Below are 16,521 nucleotides of genomic sequence, written 5' to 3'. Positions count from 1 at the left end.
GAGTCTTCAACTCAAGAGGTTGAGATCTCGTGTTCAATTCCAACTGAAATCACCTTCATTGAAATTGAGGGTCGGTGGGATGTTGTGCTAGCTTTCTCCACGGAGAAAACCTTGGTCGAAACAAAAAATAAAATAAAAATTCCAACATGCATGAACAAAGCAATGATTGTATAAGTTGAATGCACTAATAGAAAACTGAAGCCATGAAAGATGGTGACTGGTGAGTGATAGATGTAAGTTCCTGCTGAGTTATACTGAAATGACAAGACTTTCTATACAACGCAATCTTATGTTTTCAAGTCATGAACATAATTTCTGAGAATAGGCAGTATAAGTAAACTTTTGATAACTGCATTGGAAAAAGGAAACCTTATATATATATAAAGGATTAGTACACTTCCTCGGACACATTCTATTGTTTTACATCACCTAAAGAACCCGAGTCCATCTCCATCCAAGTCATCGCCTCCCATAATTGGAAAATCTGTTTCTTCATTTCCAAACTGTCCGAAAGAAAGGAAACATCGCTTCTTTTTCCTGTATATATCTATTCCCTCTCTTGATCTTCTTTCTTTCAGCTTTCCTGAAGTTAATGAATCATGAGGATTCCCTCTGCTGAAGCTTTGGACGATACCATCAGAATCTTCAACATCATGAGGAAGAACTAATGAATTCGATGGGCTGTTATAGGCAATATCATTACCACCTTGAGATGATCGAGGAAATTCCTTGATGCTAGATAACAACAATGCAATCTGATTACAGGCAGCATCAAGACGCTCCTCAGTCTCGGTTGATTCAGTAATTAGGGTTGAAACCATAGACTGCAATAACTGAACTTTCGGATGCTCTCCAGAAGTAGGAAAATGTACTGGTTTAGTCAGCACCATACAAGCATCTCGCCACCGGTTGGGTATATATTTGTCGGGGATACTGAAGCAATTGTTTGTTGACAAAACCCTAAGGACATGCCTACACACAATGCCTGCAAACTCAAATTGATGGCAACTACAGCTAATGAACTCGTCTCGTGGGACCCAGATCACTTTACAACCGCCGTCCATTTGTGTGTGATGTCTGACAATAAAGTAACTTTCGTCTACAATTAACGATGCGTATTGTGGTGCCAGAACAAGTTCTTCTTGCAGCTTGGAGAATGCAAATGGTGTCATGATTGTGGCCGCATGTGACTCAATGGGCGAGCCAGTCTTAAGTGAGATCTTATGGACTTTACGTTGCATCTTTTGCTTTCCACCTCCTTCTTTGGCATCCACAACTGCAGCCACCTGAAGAAGAGCATGTAACATTCATTATCTTTCGAAAAGTAATGCAAAGCTAAGGAATATCACACCCACCCAAGGTAGCTCAAGTAGTAAGAGTCTTGAACGTAAGAAGTTAAGGTCTCAAGTTTTATTCCAACTTAAAGCACTTTGATTGAAGTGAGGGTCAAGGCGGTGGGATGTGGTGAGGGAAAAGACTTTGGTCCCATAAAAAGGAAAAAGAAAAATACCTGCTCTATAAAATTGTCGAGGACTGATTGTGCACTTAGAAACCGTTGGATATAAGCATTTATTGACTCCGAGTGGAAACAGCTTGTCATCCCAGCAAAGAAATAACCTCTGAGAAAAGGCACCGCCCAAAATGTTCTTAATGCATATAAGCTAACAATGTGCTTATTCCCATGCAACCCATAAAAATCAACCTTTTCTCTCCATCCTACTTCAAAATCATCCACTGAATGTAAATTGTAAAGCCTATGGAACTCAGCTTTCCATTTATCATATTGTGGACCAAGAAGCACAGAAAACCAATCTGAAAATTTTGAAATGATATGCCAAATGCAAAAGGCATGTCTGGTTCTTGGCATTTCTAGTGCAATTGCTTCTTTAAGCCACACATTCTGATCAGTAAGAATAGTTTCAGGAGCCTTCCCACTCATGAAGGTCAAGAATGTCTACAAAATAAGAGAATCTAAAAAGTGAGACTCACAGTCAAAAAAGCTGGCTGGTTATATTTCAGGAGCCTTTCCATTGATGGAGAAGAGTATGTGACATAACTAACAAAAATAAGTGGAACAGAAATCTTAAGTCATTCATGTTAGACTACATTGAATGGAATAAACCTCAACGCATGTTGAAATCTTAAAATAGAACCATTCCTTGTAGATCCTCATGTTAAAGTCAGAATAACTTACAGTTACAGGTTTGTTTAAAGATTAAAATCCTTGAAAGAGAATGAAAAGAGGCAATAAAGAAGTTTTCATGTTGTACTAAGAGTAAATATAGCCAAAAATAAAATTAAAATCAGATGTGTTCTGCTAAATAGTCTTGTAGAATCGATCCCTAAATAATAGATAGACAACAGACAATAAAGATGATTGATTCCAACAGAAAACAGCTAAATCCAAGAGTTTGATTGATGTAGTTTTTTTTAAATAATCTGATTTCTTGGGGAAAGAAACAATGTTTGGTGAGAAAGTGGATTATTTGGGTAATATCACTAAAATATCCTTTGTATTGAATACTTTAAATTATTATAAAATAAAGTAAGAGTGTTTTAGTAGTTAGTTAATGATTTGATTGATGATGGGATAAGGTAAATTCAAATAACCTTTCATCAAACAAGGTCAATTTTCCACTGGAAATAATTAATGCTAATGCAATAAGAGGGTATTTAACTGCTCACGAAGCAAAATGGAAAGCCCTGGCAGGCCATAAGGTTCTGAAGATGCAGAAGAATTTAGAGAAGAATGTGTCTTTATTTCGATCCTTAAAGGCAACTAGATCCTCACCTTTAAAGCCCATGAAAATGATTGCATATTTTCGTCCTTGAGAAGAACACAACCAAAGAAACAGTGGACTCCATGGTTATCGACTCCAATCCAAATACCCAAAAGCATGTCATATGCTTCCAACCGATAAGTTGTATCAAATACTACAGCATCACCAAAAGCTTCATAAGATCGTATAGAAGAAGAATATGACCATGCAATGTGCTCCAACCTATTGTTCGCATCAATCTTGAATTCATATCTGAAATTAGGCTCTTTATCTTTCTTGTCCTTGCACATCTTTAGAAGATCAATTGGATCAGTATCCCTGTCAACATCTCTGAAAGACTGAAGCAGGTTCCTCACATCTATTTCCGTGAAAGGTAAGCAACCTAACTTAACACCTTTCTCTAGCTCCATTAACCTAAGCATTTGTCTAACCGACATTCCAGCTTTCGAAAACATACATATCCGGCTCTTGTCATCCGCAGATATAGTGCAATAGACAGGAAGCATCTGAAGCTCAATTGACTTCAAGAGTTCATGGTTATGGACATTACTGAAACCTGTTACACGCCACTCAGGAACATCGAAATCAGCTCTCTTCACAATTCGCATGTATGCTTGACATCCACAACGTGAAGATTTTCGATTCCTTTGGAGTTTTCCATCTTCCGAGGGCTTTAATTGTGGATAACCACCCCGGTGGCAAGTGAAATCCCTCCTTGTGATTCCTCTGCCAACACCATCTTTCCCCCGGGTACGGTGACGCCTGATTGAGAAACCACATTGTTTTGCAAAGCTACAATAGAATTCATAAGCAGCATCTTGTGAAATAAATCTCTGGCCAATGAATGGCACAAGGTTTATGGAAGTTTGACTTGACAAAATTGTATCCTCAGGTACTTCCTCAATTGAGCCAATATCATCTGGTGATAAATCTGTTCCAGTTTCAGAAGCCTCTTTCAATGCACTCGTTAGATCCGACATTCTCTAACCTAAATAAAAAAAAAAAAGGAATGCAAACTCTATCAGATGAAAGTATATTAGAATGAGTCTAACCTAGAGCACTTATGTCACCAAATTAAACAGCCTAGATCAAAGCATGTAATGAATAAGTTTCATCTCTATCATTGAGACACTTCCAAGTTTCCGAGGATAATTGACAATCGCAGAAAGACATCAAGCGCATAAAATATAGAAAACTTACCTTCAGGCTTGGAAAAACTTCGTTTACGCCGCTACAATTTCCCGATCAATGAAGCTGAAGTACATTCTATTTTTCTGTCAAATAAGAGAGTTATTCGTCACTGAAATCAACACCGGCAGAAATCCTGGCTCCTAATCCATTGGAAGATGAAAAAAGAAGCTCTACTACTGAGAAATCAGAAGAATAGCTGGAAATTATCAAGATCGATAACAACGATGTGAAAATTTAGATAGATAATTCATTGCAAATAAACATAAATACCTGTAATAAAGAGATGACCAGCTCAAGAAATGAAAAATAATACAAATCAATTCCAACAATCAGGCATGCATATTGTAACAAGTGAAGAAGCAAGGAAGATGGATGCTCGGCGATGCGTACCGCTGAATGAAATCGGAGCTGAAGAAGTTCTCAACTGAGCAAATTGTGTGGCATCATCATCATCATCATCATCATCATCATCGATTCATCATCATCATGATATGAATCCAAGTGATGGAACCGTCTTCTCGGCAGCCGCTTATCCTCGCCCTTAGATGGCTGGAATCAACAACTCATGAGAGGATTCTTCAATCTTCATACATGGCTTATTCTTAGGGTTGTGTTTGAAATTTAATTATTATATTATTTTATTTTTTATATAAATAATATATATTTATCTCAAAATTCAATACAATAGAATTTGTAATAATAAAATGTGTAATTTACTTACATGATGAAATTGATTTGATTTTAAGGATTTGTCTCAAATTCATCATATAAAATTTTGGATATTAGATTATATTAATTTGAAATTAACATAATCAGATATATATATTTACAAATATAATAGTTATTTTTCATCCTAATAAAAACACCTGGCTATAAATTTTATAATCCAAAAACACATCTGAGATTATATTTTTAAACTAAAATTTAAAAGAATATAATCCTTTGTATTTGTAGAAAAATATAATTTATTATTAAGGTATTCATGACAGGTTATGAGTAGATCACTCTTATTATTATTATTTTGGTAGGGAGACTCATTGGATAACAGGATAATTATTGATCACATGACCTTTTATTTATATATTTTTATAAATAATATTTATCCAATCAAAATAATATAAGAATATATGACCAATTTATAATAATAAAAATTCAAAATGTTATGAAATAAATATATATTTTAGGGTCAATTGGAGCATCTTTTCTAAGTGATTTGTAAGTTGTGTGAACCCTTTACTTGCTTTGATTCATCATGTAAAATCATGAATTTCCATAAAAACAGTTTATGAAGAAAATGTTCTTTTGTGATCTAACTATTTTCCATTTGATCTTATGATGTAGTTACGTTTTAAATGCATTGTGAGATGATAATGAGTTGTTTTGGGTAGACAAAATGGACGAGAAAGGATAAAATGAATTTCAAATTTCTCTTAGGAACTATGTGTGCATGTTTGATTTCTAATTTGTGTTGTGATTTGGCATGTTCCAAGTATGTTGAATTTGTTCTACATGTAGTTTTGTAAAAAGAAAATAATTAAAGTTTCTATTTAAAAAATTATGGCATATGAGCTTGTTGGAAAAGTTCAGTTCATATATTAAAATTTATTTTTGATGTTCTTAGTTAGCATTATATTTGAATATGTATTTAGGAAGTGAAATTTGTTTGTATGTTGGTTTAGAATCTAACAGGCTGTGATTTGAAGTGGGCGAAAGAGGAAAAAAAACCTTGCCTTGCTATTAGTTTTAACGAGTGACAAAAGTTTTTGTCCCTTACTTGGTTTTCGATTGAAAAAACCGTCACCGGCTGATAAAATTTTAAGTTGGACCGGTTTTTTTGGATATTTAGTCGAAAAAAGAAAGGGAATAAAGAGACGCTTTCAAGTTTCAAACAGGGGACTCCGTGTTCGCCTCAAGCTTCTGCCTTGTGAAATTCATTTTATCATTTCTCGTTCATTTGAAACCCTAAACAAAAATAAGGAGAGAGAATAATACAACAAAGAGGATGAGACTATGGAATACTTTGGTACATAAAAACTGGTATAAAAGATGGGCTCGGATCTGCGGTTACAGATTTGGTGTTCCACCTTACACCACCTTCACAAAAATTGATTAATTTATAGGATAAGTCAAAATTAATGAAAAGAGAATGAAAAGTCAACCTATATTGTGAATGTGGTGTAGAGTGAAGCACAAAATCTATAACAATAGATCTAAGGTGACAAAAGATCTTATGTGTTCCTAACTTTCCCGAAAACAAAAAAATAAATATGTTCCCAAGATTGGATAGGGGATCTTTTTCCCTTTCTTTCGTCCGACCTCCCAGCCAATACGCAGATGTGTCCTGACCCGCAAACCCGTCCACAACCGAGCCCACTCATATCACGCACACAAATTAGCTCCATTGTTCGAATCTGCCCGCCCAAATCGGCCCACCAACTGGCCAAGGGCCTGTTTGCTTTCTTATTTTTAACATTCCTCGAGTTTTAAATGTTTTAATTAGTTCTAAAAAAATCAAAGTTGTCGATTTTTAAATGTACTATAATCAAGCCTATAATTTTGATTACTTGGCTCACTCATCACTCAAGATTAATGTGAGTTATGAGACACGACTATTGAGTTCAAAAATTATTTTTAAAAGATGATGATTTTTTGCGTTACAATAACGATTAGTAATATAAAAAAGTGTAAGAAGAGTCTACCTCCTCCTAGATACTTTGTTTAATGAGAATATTATAAGTGAAAATTGAACACAAAATCTATGATTTTTAAGTAAAACATTTTATTGCTTAAGTTATCCTCTTAGATTTATACACCATTTATCTTAAAATTCATTGTATTCCTATTTGTTTATCTACTAACATTTATAAAGTTGGAATAGTATGAGATTAAAAAATGTGGGAGAGGAATGAAAATGGGTGTTAAGTATTATTGAATATGATTGAAATTATTATGGTAAAAATAGAGATGAAAAAGATACAAAATACATAGCAAATTTAGGACAGATAGAATTTGGACGACATGATCATCATCCCTGAACTCTCATCTTACTGTAGAATTGGTTGATGAACGCGTCCGCTTTTGTATCAATCATCTCATCTCCTCCATTATCATCTGCAATATCCTCCTCCACATGACAATCATCTTCTCCATCGCTTTCCCCATCGCTTCCAAGCTGAAGAAGATCCATCGCAGAAGCGAAAGGAGACGACGCACGAGTCTTTCTAAGACCACGTCGATACCGATATTCTCCTCCTTCGTCGACATCGGATTCATGAAGACGATCAACATGTAGGTTTTCAAGATCCTGAAGACTGTTGGAAGACCCATAAACTGACGAGCTTTCTCCAAATGAAGAATAACATGGAGATGACATTGAATCAAACGATTCAGAAGATTGATTACGATGATGATGATGATGGTTATTAGGAGATGCAGGGAAAAGTCTATCGGAGACATGAAGAGGACGAACAGACACCAAGATCTCGTTAAGGACATTATGCGAAGTTGGAGATGGAGGTGGTTTGGAGATGGTATTTTTTTTATCGACGTCTGTTTTGCTACGTAGCAAAGACATGGCTGCTTTCATGAAGAGAAAACTCTTCTTCTTCTTATTATTATTACTCGTCTTCTTTTTTGCATCATCGTATGCGAATAAATTGACGGGTGAATCGGGTGATGATGATATATTATCCATATCTTACTTAGAAAATCGATAAGAAAATATTGGATGGTCGATTTGAATATATTCTTTCTGTGTCCTGTTTTTTGCTATATATGAAAAAGATTACACCCACGGCCAATGTGCCCTGCAAAAATGCAGGGCTTACGGAAGGAGACTATCGACGGGGCAAGAAGTTTTAGGTGCTCTTTCATTATTTATACAGCATTGGGATCTCAATTGGGGCATTTTTTTGAGGGGAATTGGAATTTCTGCCAAACGATTCTAACCAATTGTTTATTTTTGTCTTTGCTACTTAAAACTTTCAATTAAGTGTCGAATTTTGTTTATATTTTCTTAACTCACTTAATTAATTAATACAATTCTAATTTATTTATTTATTTTAATACTAATCTAATCTAAACAAAAACATGTCTTATAAGCATCATGTGAGGAACTCCTTCTCAAAGGGAATTCTGTTTCCATAAAACAATATTCACACAAATAGAAGAAGGCGTACTTACCTGTCTTTCTAGATCTCAAAGCCTATTTCTTTTTCTTCTTCAAAATACTAACCAATCCCCGGATCTTGAATCAAGTGTTTTTGACAGGAGAAAAAACAAAAAGAATTGAGCCTGTCAGACAACCACTAGACCAACCCAGCCAGTTCACTGACTGAGAACGATCCTCTACAACAATGTGACCCACAAGCCAAAGCCAGTGAGGCCAACAGCACCGTTAATCACGCTCTGGTCTAGAGGGCATATCTATCTCATCAGCCAGACATAGATTCCTGTCTCCTTTGAAATCAAGGATACAGATGTACGAGCCTATAGAACAGATCCTGTTCAAGTAAGGTCGTGACTGGATTTCTATAACTATTTTAATATTTAGTGTAGAAAGTAATATCATGTAACCAATGTGGGATCACCAAGTATATGGTTAAATTTAATTATATTCTTAATCAACCGAATTATTATACCATTATTTATCCTTTTACCCAAACAAAATCTAAAGAGTTGAGTTGAGAGACATAATAATACAGAACACATGAAACAGTGCAAAGACAAAACCCTAGCCTATTGCGTCAAGCTAAGGGAAGAAATCATGTCTTATAAATTACGGTTAACATGACAGAAACTAACTCACTTCCGAGTTGACTCACTTCGTCTTCACTTTCTTATTGATTTAAATAACAATATTAAGAGATCTATTTAAAGGGTTTTAAGTTAATTTTTTTAATTTTTTTCAATTTAATTTATTATTTGTTTATTTAATTATTAAAAATTTAATAAAATTTATCTTTATTCATTTTTTATTCAAAATTTTATAGTTATCTTTTTAACCTTAACCAATTGGTAGGTGAGATTAGGGGTGTAAACGAGTCGAGTCGAACCGAACCAAGTACCATACTATTCGAGTTCGACTCGAATTGCATTGTAAATACTCGAATACGAAATTTTATGCTCGAACTCGGCTCGATAACAATTCGAACTACTTGAGCTCGAACTCGAAAACTCGAAAATTAAATTTTATTAATTAAAATGATATTTTACCAGTAAATAATATCTCAAAACATAATATAATGTATATTTCACCCACTACACATATAATCACAAGATTATTTTAAAATATAAAAAATACATACCATCACATAATTTAAAGATAACAAATATTCCTTCAATGACAAATATTATTTAAAAATTACAAACAAATGAAATTAAATATCGAGAAGATATTCATCACAAATGTAAAAGTTACAAAACGAAGTTCTCGCGTTTTGACTATCACCCTTCAACTTGATTACCAACTATAATGTTCATTTTTCTCAATATTATTTGAAGCCACATATTCATTGTTTTCAGCCTTATTTTTTCTAGAACTTCGTAAATTCGAGAAGATAGCTTGGCTCATATGAGAAGTTTCATTCATGAATACAATATTAACCATTTGGTTATGTCATTGAGGAAGGTAATCAGGATAAGAATGGTAGAGCAAATATTAATGTGACGAAAATTCAAGAAATAATTCATGTGAGATTTCTAAATTTGTCCCCGAATAAAACAACTCCCCTAATACAACTAAGACATAATATTTTTAAAACAATTACAATATAATCTAAAACTTTACTAATACTACAAATCAGCCTCAATGGCCTTTTTTATATAACAATTTAGGGGCTCATTTTCATTACATTTTAATTAGTTCCTCTTAGAAATTTAAACTACCCTTATTTTCAGAACTTCACCCCCTTCCCCTTCAAACAATACTTTCCTTCTTTGGGTCATTCTAATTTGACAAAGAAGAGTGCTTACTTTGTATTTGTATTTAACCAACTATACATGCTTAAGATGGTATGTTATGTAGATTTAGTGGAAATATTTTATTTAAGAGAATAAATTTCTTTTAATTTTACTAAAGTTTGGTAAAAATAAAAGAACTAATCGGTTGACTTCTTGTAGTATGTATTAATTAATGATAAGTTACATTTTGTTAACTCTTTTTTTATTTCACAAACAACAAAATGTTAACTAAATTTATTGCTATTTTATTTTTGTCTTATTGCTATTTTATTTTGGAGTGGAACCTAAAACTTTTAGCAGTTATAAATAATGAAAATGACATTTGCAGTGCAGTTAATAACTGAAATTTTCTTATTCCATTAGCATTACTCAATCCTTATTTTAATTCATAATCTATTCGATGCAATACAAGCACACTTCATTGTTTTTTACCCAACACACCCTTATATACGATTTATCGGAGTCAGAACAAACATTTTGCAGTCATGAGAATCTACACTTGCCGAAATTTGTCCACTGACCTTCCTCGACGTTTTATGCTGTAAACAATATCAAAAGGACGTAAAAAAAGTATGTGTTAAAACATATAGGAACCGAGGAATTTGTTTTTCTTCGGAAAATATGAAATTACATACCGCCCATAAATCTCTCGCGGTCACAATTGAATTGGAATTAAGTCCAATATCCGACCAATGTGCAGTGATTTTTCCCTTGGAAGAACTTCTATTCCACAACACAATTGCCACTCTTTTTCCACTTAGAGGACCCGCCCAAACCTGTCATTTAAAAAGTATGTATATATGCAAAGAGTGTATACAAATATTATAATAAAAAAGTGATTTAACTTACCTCTAGATCTCCATATTGCTTAACCTTCTTTCCTTGTACTCCAAGTTTATCTGATTAATAACAATCAAAAGTACAATCTTATATTATAATTTTAATATGATTATGCACATACCCTATTAGGGTTACTCATTCGATTTTTATTAAAACGACCTAAATTGAAGTAGAATAAGACTAATTTCGTAAAATTTAAAAATAAAATGATTAAGCACCTTGATTCACGGCAATAACTTCCTTGTTGCTGAGTAGTTCTAATGTCTCGTTTTGTATGGTACGGACATCACATCCGATCAATAGAGGAGCCTAAATATATTTAACACATTATTATAAATTTCAAATTGGACATATAATCTTAAAGTCGCAGAACAAAATTATAAACTACATAAGAAACCTTTGCCAATGCCCATATGCTGAAGTGTGAGCGATACTCATTAATTGTCATGCCTCCATTGCCAACTTCTAACATATCGGGATCTAACCATAAAAATAACAACACAATTAATTATGATAAAAAAAAAGTAGTAAGAAAAATAGAAATTTGAATGGTATTTAGTATATTTTACCATTCCATCCTCCAGGGCCGGCATGAGATGCCCATTTGTCGTTCTCATCAGCACACGAAATCATGCTATCGATAACCCACAATAATAATTATATTGTTTTATTCTTAGCTAGATTTAATTAATCACTAAATTTACGTCGTTCTTTACCTCGCCCACTCATCTTTAATGTCTCCTGTGGTTCTCCAACTATTTCCAACACCTTTGGCCCAAGTTGCCGGATCCTCCTGCCCCCTATCAACAATTTAAATATTTTTGTAATTATAATACTGAATTAAAAATCACAAGAGCATTGTAAACAAATAATTTACTGAACATATTTACCATTCGCATAGTGAAAAGAAGATGGGTCTTCCAGAATTGACCAAAGCTTTGCTCATTATAGGATATCTGTCTCATTTATCATAAATAAACTTTACTAATTATTTAATTAATTGATATATAGTTTAGAAAGAAAAAATCTCCACCTTGTCTTTGGATCTATGTTGTTATTATAGCAATTGTCATATTTCAAATAATCAACTCCCTGTATAATAATAGCATATCAAATTAAAATGTTACAATAATTTTAATTCTTATCTATTTCCTATAAAACTCACCCATGAAGCAAATGTCTTGGCGTCTTGTTCTTCGAATCCTAAAGAGCCTGGCATTGTTGTACTGCATGTTTGAGTCCTGTAACACGAAAACGGTAGAATATTAATTTGATTTCTTTTTATTTTATATAATGTAATAAATTGTATTCTAACCCGGCATCTGAATATATTCCTAACTTCAACCCTTTACTATGAATATAATCCGCTAGTGCCTTGATTCCAGAAGGGAAGGTTGAGGCACGAGGAAGTAGATTGCCCTGATTGATTCGCATCATAAAATTAATTAATTGTATCATGTTAGAAAATTATTATGAGGAACTCGTACCTTTGAATCTCTATTAAGCTCAGCCCAACAATCATCTAATCGAAAGACGAAACAAAAACAAGAGTTGTGACTAATTCCTTATAATGGACGCACTACTAAATAAATATATTTGTAATACCTATGTTCACATATTTGTAACCCAGCGCAGCGAGCCCGGATGACACAATTGCATCAGCTATATGTTATGAAATCGCAATAAAGAAGTTAGAAATAAAATGAAGCTGCAATTTGTTAAAAAGGTTCAAAATTTCAAGAAAAATATAAACAATCAAATTAACCTGTTTCTCTTATAAGCTTCTCTTCAACTTGACATTGAAAATGGTTCCAACTATTCCATCTATAAGAAATCAAGAAATGTCATAAAATATATATTATTAATCTTTTTATCACCACAAGAAATTTGATTGCAGGCTTGAATATGATGGGCTATTTGTTCACATAGTATCATTTGAAAAAACAAATATTGTATGTCAAAATTTATGTATAAAAAAAAAAATCAGAATTGTGAATTTTATTATATGTTTATATAAAATAGATCAGAAACATAACATATGATCTAGGAAACTGTTTTTAAATTTTTTGGGTATATTTGTTTGTACAATTGTTAGAATATCAATATTCTTATTTGTTAATATATTTTAACCATAAGATATTTGATTGTACAAAAAAGTTGATGACATAACTTAAATTACAAACATAAATTTGCATTCATTTTTTATCTTAAAAAAGTTTTATTTAATTTTATTTTTCATATAAAATAAAAATAAAATCACTATATCTTTAATAATTTTAACAAAATTTTAGTTTCCAAATAAATTAACCTATATAACATGGATCGGTAACAACACACTATAAGAGTTCAGATCTGCTGTTGTTCACATCATGTACCATTTTTTATACGATACTTCAAAACTCTTCAAAATACAATTTTTATTTTTTTTTATCAAAAACAACATTGTTTATTTTCTCTATCTTATACTTATATATATAAAAGAGAGAAAATGACAAAATTATAACTATAACTAAAATATATCCATCATTCTCCCTATTTTTATTACATCATTTAATTCATTAATTAAAATATTATTTATTTTATTTATCATTATATATTAATACTTTGAGTCTTTTTACCAAAAAAAAAAAAAAAATACTCACATCAAAATCATCAATATCAATATTTAAATAATTTGCCGAACAAAACCGAGATAAAATGATGACTCCGATTTCAATTGTCCACAATTTTGTTTGGTTTGAAAAGTCCTTATCACTGTCGTTTTAATTCGTTTGAAAAATATTAAGCACTGTATTTTGATGTGAAACAGATCCGTGATAGACTAAAACTATTTTTTCCACATATTACCCCATTAATCAATGAAATTATTAATTAAAATATTTTTATTAAAAAAATCAATATATATTTGTACTTCTTAACTCTTTTACACTCAATAATTCCCCCTTAAATTTAAAATTAAAAAAAAAAAAAAAGTAAATGCCGACAAAATAATAAGAAATTAATAATTGTGAAAGTGGGGGAAGGAAAACTGAATAAACATTGTAATGTTCAATACACATGCGCGCTCTCTCTCTCTCTAGTCTCAGCCTGCCCACTAATTGTTCAGTGGGGGCTTTCTTTAAAAGCTCATGACCCTTCATATTTTGGTTTTTCTTTTTTTACTTTTTTTTAATTAATAAAACAAATATATGATATGGTGTTTAAATTATTTATAAAATTTTAATTTGAGTTATGTGACTTGATATTTAAATTGTATTATACGGTAAGTTTAAGCAAAAAGTTGACGGGAAGACCATTAATGACTTTTCCAAAAGTTGAAAGTGACGATTTGTTTCAAAAATTAATTTGAGGGTTAAAAGTGAGCGATCAGAGTAATTCGAGGGTTGCTCAAGTAATTTGCCCTATAATTTATTCATTTGAGATTTTTTCTCAAATTAGCAAAATATTACTTTTAAAATTATTTTATCACGTCTACAAATAAAATTATATTTATAAGCTTTTGGACATATTTTTTAAATATATTTGTTTTTCGAAATTTACATATTCTACATAGTTGAAGGTAATTTAGTAGTCAAAAAAATGTGATGTCCAACAAGATTTGAGAAAAATAAAAAATACATAAATTTGATAATTATTTTTTACATAACTTCAACAATATCATTTGAATACCATCTACAATCATTTAAACATATTTAATTTTTAACTTTAATATTATGTTTCAAATTGTCTAATGTGTGATGTGTGGGTAGATTTTTTTTTTTTAAATATGATAAATTAATTATGGTTTCATAATTAAATTAAGAAAATGGACAACTTTTCATTTTTTTAACAAAGCATCTTGTATGACTAAAATTCAAAAAAATAAAAAAAAATATTGTATGATATCATTCAAAGTTCAAACATTAATTTATAAAAACGAAAAAAAAAATTAAGTCACAAATCAAGTTAATAAACTTTAAAAATAAATAAAAATAATAATAGAGTATTAAATAGTGGGCCAACAAAAAATCAAAATAAAGATTCTTATAGGGCAATAACATGACAAAGCAATTATGAAAAAACACAGAGTTGTCTTCATGATAGTTGTGTCAATTTTAGTTTTCAATCAAAACAAACTATTCTAAACAAATTAATAAATAAAATTCATTTTTTTTCTGATGAAATCTTTATTTTTTTTATTTAACAATTTTTAACACATATTATATACCATTTAATATATATATATATATCAGGAGAAAGAGAAAATAATTGAACTGTACTTATATAATTATGATCCAACCATATATTGGTAGGCTGATTGTTTTGTTTCTACAAGCTTTAATTTCTTAAAAATTGTTTGGCAAAGCATATTTTTGGATTAAATTAAAAAATAATTTGTATTAATTATTATTATTTTGATAATGTTTGTTAAGTATACACAAGGATATATAACAAGTCACTATAGTCAATTAAATTCACATGTCTTGCACATAATTGATATATAAATTCAATTCTTATCCGGAAAGTAATGACCCCATTTAGATCTTATATTAATTAATTTGATTTTTTTTTTTGTTTTGAAAATATTAGTATTATGTTAATTGATTATGACCTCTATCTAAACTAAGAATTATCATTAATTAGCAAGGTTTGATCATCGATCTAATAGGTAGAGAAAGTGGTTACCCCATCTGTGGAGTAAGGCCGAGTCCATTTGCCAAGAGGTTTCTTCTATGATCATCATCTTCGGATTCCAAATCATGGAGGAAATTGTCGACTCTGGTGGTGCGATTGTTCGATTTCGTCGTCTTTTTCAGCTGAATTGAACCGAGAATCCCAATAGATGTAGTTGCTAGATAAAAGAAGACCAAAGATAATAACGATAATCTAATTCTTATCGCCATGGAAACACGCAGAATGGAATGGTATTTGGAAAAAACACACTTTTCTTCAATTTGGACCCTTTCTCTCTCCACCTCTGTCTTTTGTCTCTTGTTTCTCTAGTTTGTTTGAGGTGAATTGGGGTTTTATGTGATTTAAAAAAAAAAGTATTTTAATTTAATTATGGAACAAGATTTTAATTTATTTTCTTCTAGAGCTTGTTGGATTGTTGATTGTTTTACAATTTTTATGAGTAGGTTATTTGTATTTAAACTTTATAAAAGTAAAATAAAATTATTTTAATATTGTAATAGATAATTTAAGTAATTTAATTATTTCATATAAATTTATTAGGAGTTTATTTTATTTATATTTAATTTGGGGGGTTATGAGAAAAGTAATAGTGATAGTATGATTGATAGTGATTTTTGGAATTATATGTTTTTTTAGGTAGAAAAATGCATAATGTCTTTCAATGGAATATGGATGTGATTGAGTTAATTGGATTTATTCTAAGATATGGATATTATGATTGAATTTGGATTTACTTATATTTAAATTATATATTTTAGTTGTAACAAATTTGTAGCTACATATTCATTAAATAATATCTAATTATTGGGTTGATTTGGCTTAATTATTCTTTGTCTTAAGTATAGTGCTTACTTGTTATTTTGTCCATATATATGTAGTTTTATATGGAACGTGATATATGACAATATATATGATTAATTTATTTATTTCTTCTCCATAGTGTCTAATTCTTATTAAATTGTAGAGTTCTGTAAATTCTTAAGTCTTCAATAAAATTCAATTGATCAATTTTTATAAAAAATTAAAAAATTTCAATACATTTTATAAAAATGGTTAATGGACGAGGGAAAAAAAT

General features: G+C 31.1%; 2 protein-coding genes and 1 non-coding gene across 4 annotated transcripts; all 3 read right to left on the bottom strand.

Annotated features, from left to right (window-relative positions):
* Positions 1-251: 251 nt before the first annotated feature.
* On the bottom strand, positions 252-4,555 carry LOC124937758 (protein FAR1-RELATED SEQUENCE 11-like). 2 transcript variants are annotated; one of them, XM_047478077.1, is made up of 5 exons: positions 4,242-4,555; positions 3,981-4,147; positions 2,792-3,768; positions 1,511-1,954; positions 252-1,286 (listed from the first exon to the last, which is right to left on the bottom strand). In XM_047478077.1, exons 3-5 carry the CDS (start codon positions 3,758-3,760, stop codon positions 426-428), a joined length of 2,274 nt encoding a protein of 757 aa, XP_047334033.1. In that variant the 5' UTR covers positions 3,761-3,768; positions 3,981-4,147; positions 4,242-4,555; the 3' UTR covers positions 252-425. The 2 variants fall into 2 exon arrangements, with proteins under 2 accessions (XP_047334033.1, XP_047334032.1); XM_047478076.1 differs by having other exon boundaries at positions 3,981-4,054.
* Positions 4,556-8,261: 3,706 nt separating this feature from the next.
* Positions 8,262-8,491, bottom strand: LOC124940846. The gene has a single exon (XR_007099574.1). It is a non-coding gene; the product is annotated as a small nucleolar RNA U3 (small nucleolar RNA).
* A 1,732-nt stretch (positions 8,492-10,223) lies between these two features.
* On the bottom strand, positions 10,224-15,747 carry LOC124937925 (alpha-galactosidase-like). Its single transcript, XM_047478261.1, has 15 exons — positions 15,438-15,747; positions 12,538-12,596; positions 12,378-12,434; positions 12,260-12,294; positions 12,088-12,191; positions 11,938-12,013; positions 11,806-11,864; positions 11,663-11,728; positions 11,489-11,572; positions 11,342-11,406; positions 11,170-11,252; positions 10,991-11,081; positions 10,782-10,831; positions 10,568-10,708; positions 10,224-10,471 (listed from the first exon to the last, which is right to left on the bottom strand). Exons 1-15 carry the CDS (start codon positions 15,653-15,655, stop codon positions 10,376-10,378), a joined length of 1,284 nt encoding a protein of 427 aa, XP_047334217.1. The 5' UTR covers positions 15,656-15,747; the 3' UTR covers positions 10,224-10,375.
* Between the last annotated feature and the right edge of the window lie 774 nt (positions 15,748-16,521).

Source organism: Impatiens glandulifera, chromosome 5 (genome assembly GCF_907164915.1).
Source record: "Impatiens glandulifera chromosome 5, dImpGla2.1, whole genome shotgun sequence".
NCBI lineage: Eukaryota > Viridiplantae > Streptophyta > Magnoliopsida > Ericales > Balsaminaceae > Impatiens > Impatiens glandulifera.
Note: the sequence above shows the minus strand (reverse complement) of the source record. Positions and strands in the feature narration are given on the sequence as shown.

Bases quoted from the DNA above. Each gene is read 5' to 3' on its own strand.
- LOC124937758 (XM_047478077.1), bottom strand. From the start codon at position 3,760: ATGTCGGATCTAACGAGTGCATTGAAAGAGGCTTCTGAAACTGGAACA. The intron at 1,955-2,791 runs GTGAGGATCTAG...CTTATTTTGTAG, and splicing joins CATTTTCATGGGCTTTAAAG to ACATTCTTGACCTTCATGAG. The intron at 1,287-1,510 runs GTATTTTTCTTT...GCTCTTCTTCAG, and splicing joins TCGACAATTTTATAGAGCAG to GTGGCTGCAGTTGTGGATGC.
- LOC124937925 (XM_047478261.1), bottom strand. From the start codon at position 15,655: ATGGCGATAAGAATTAGATTATCGTTATTATCTTTGGTCTTCTTTTAT. The intron at 12,435-12,537 runs GTTAATTTGATT...CATAACATATAG, and splicing joins GAAGCTTATAAGAGAAACAG to CTGATGCAATTGTGTCATCC. The intron at 12,014-12,087 runs GTTAGAATACAA...TTCGTGTTACAG, and splicing joins GGAATATATTCAGATGCCGG to GACTCAAACATGCAGTACAA.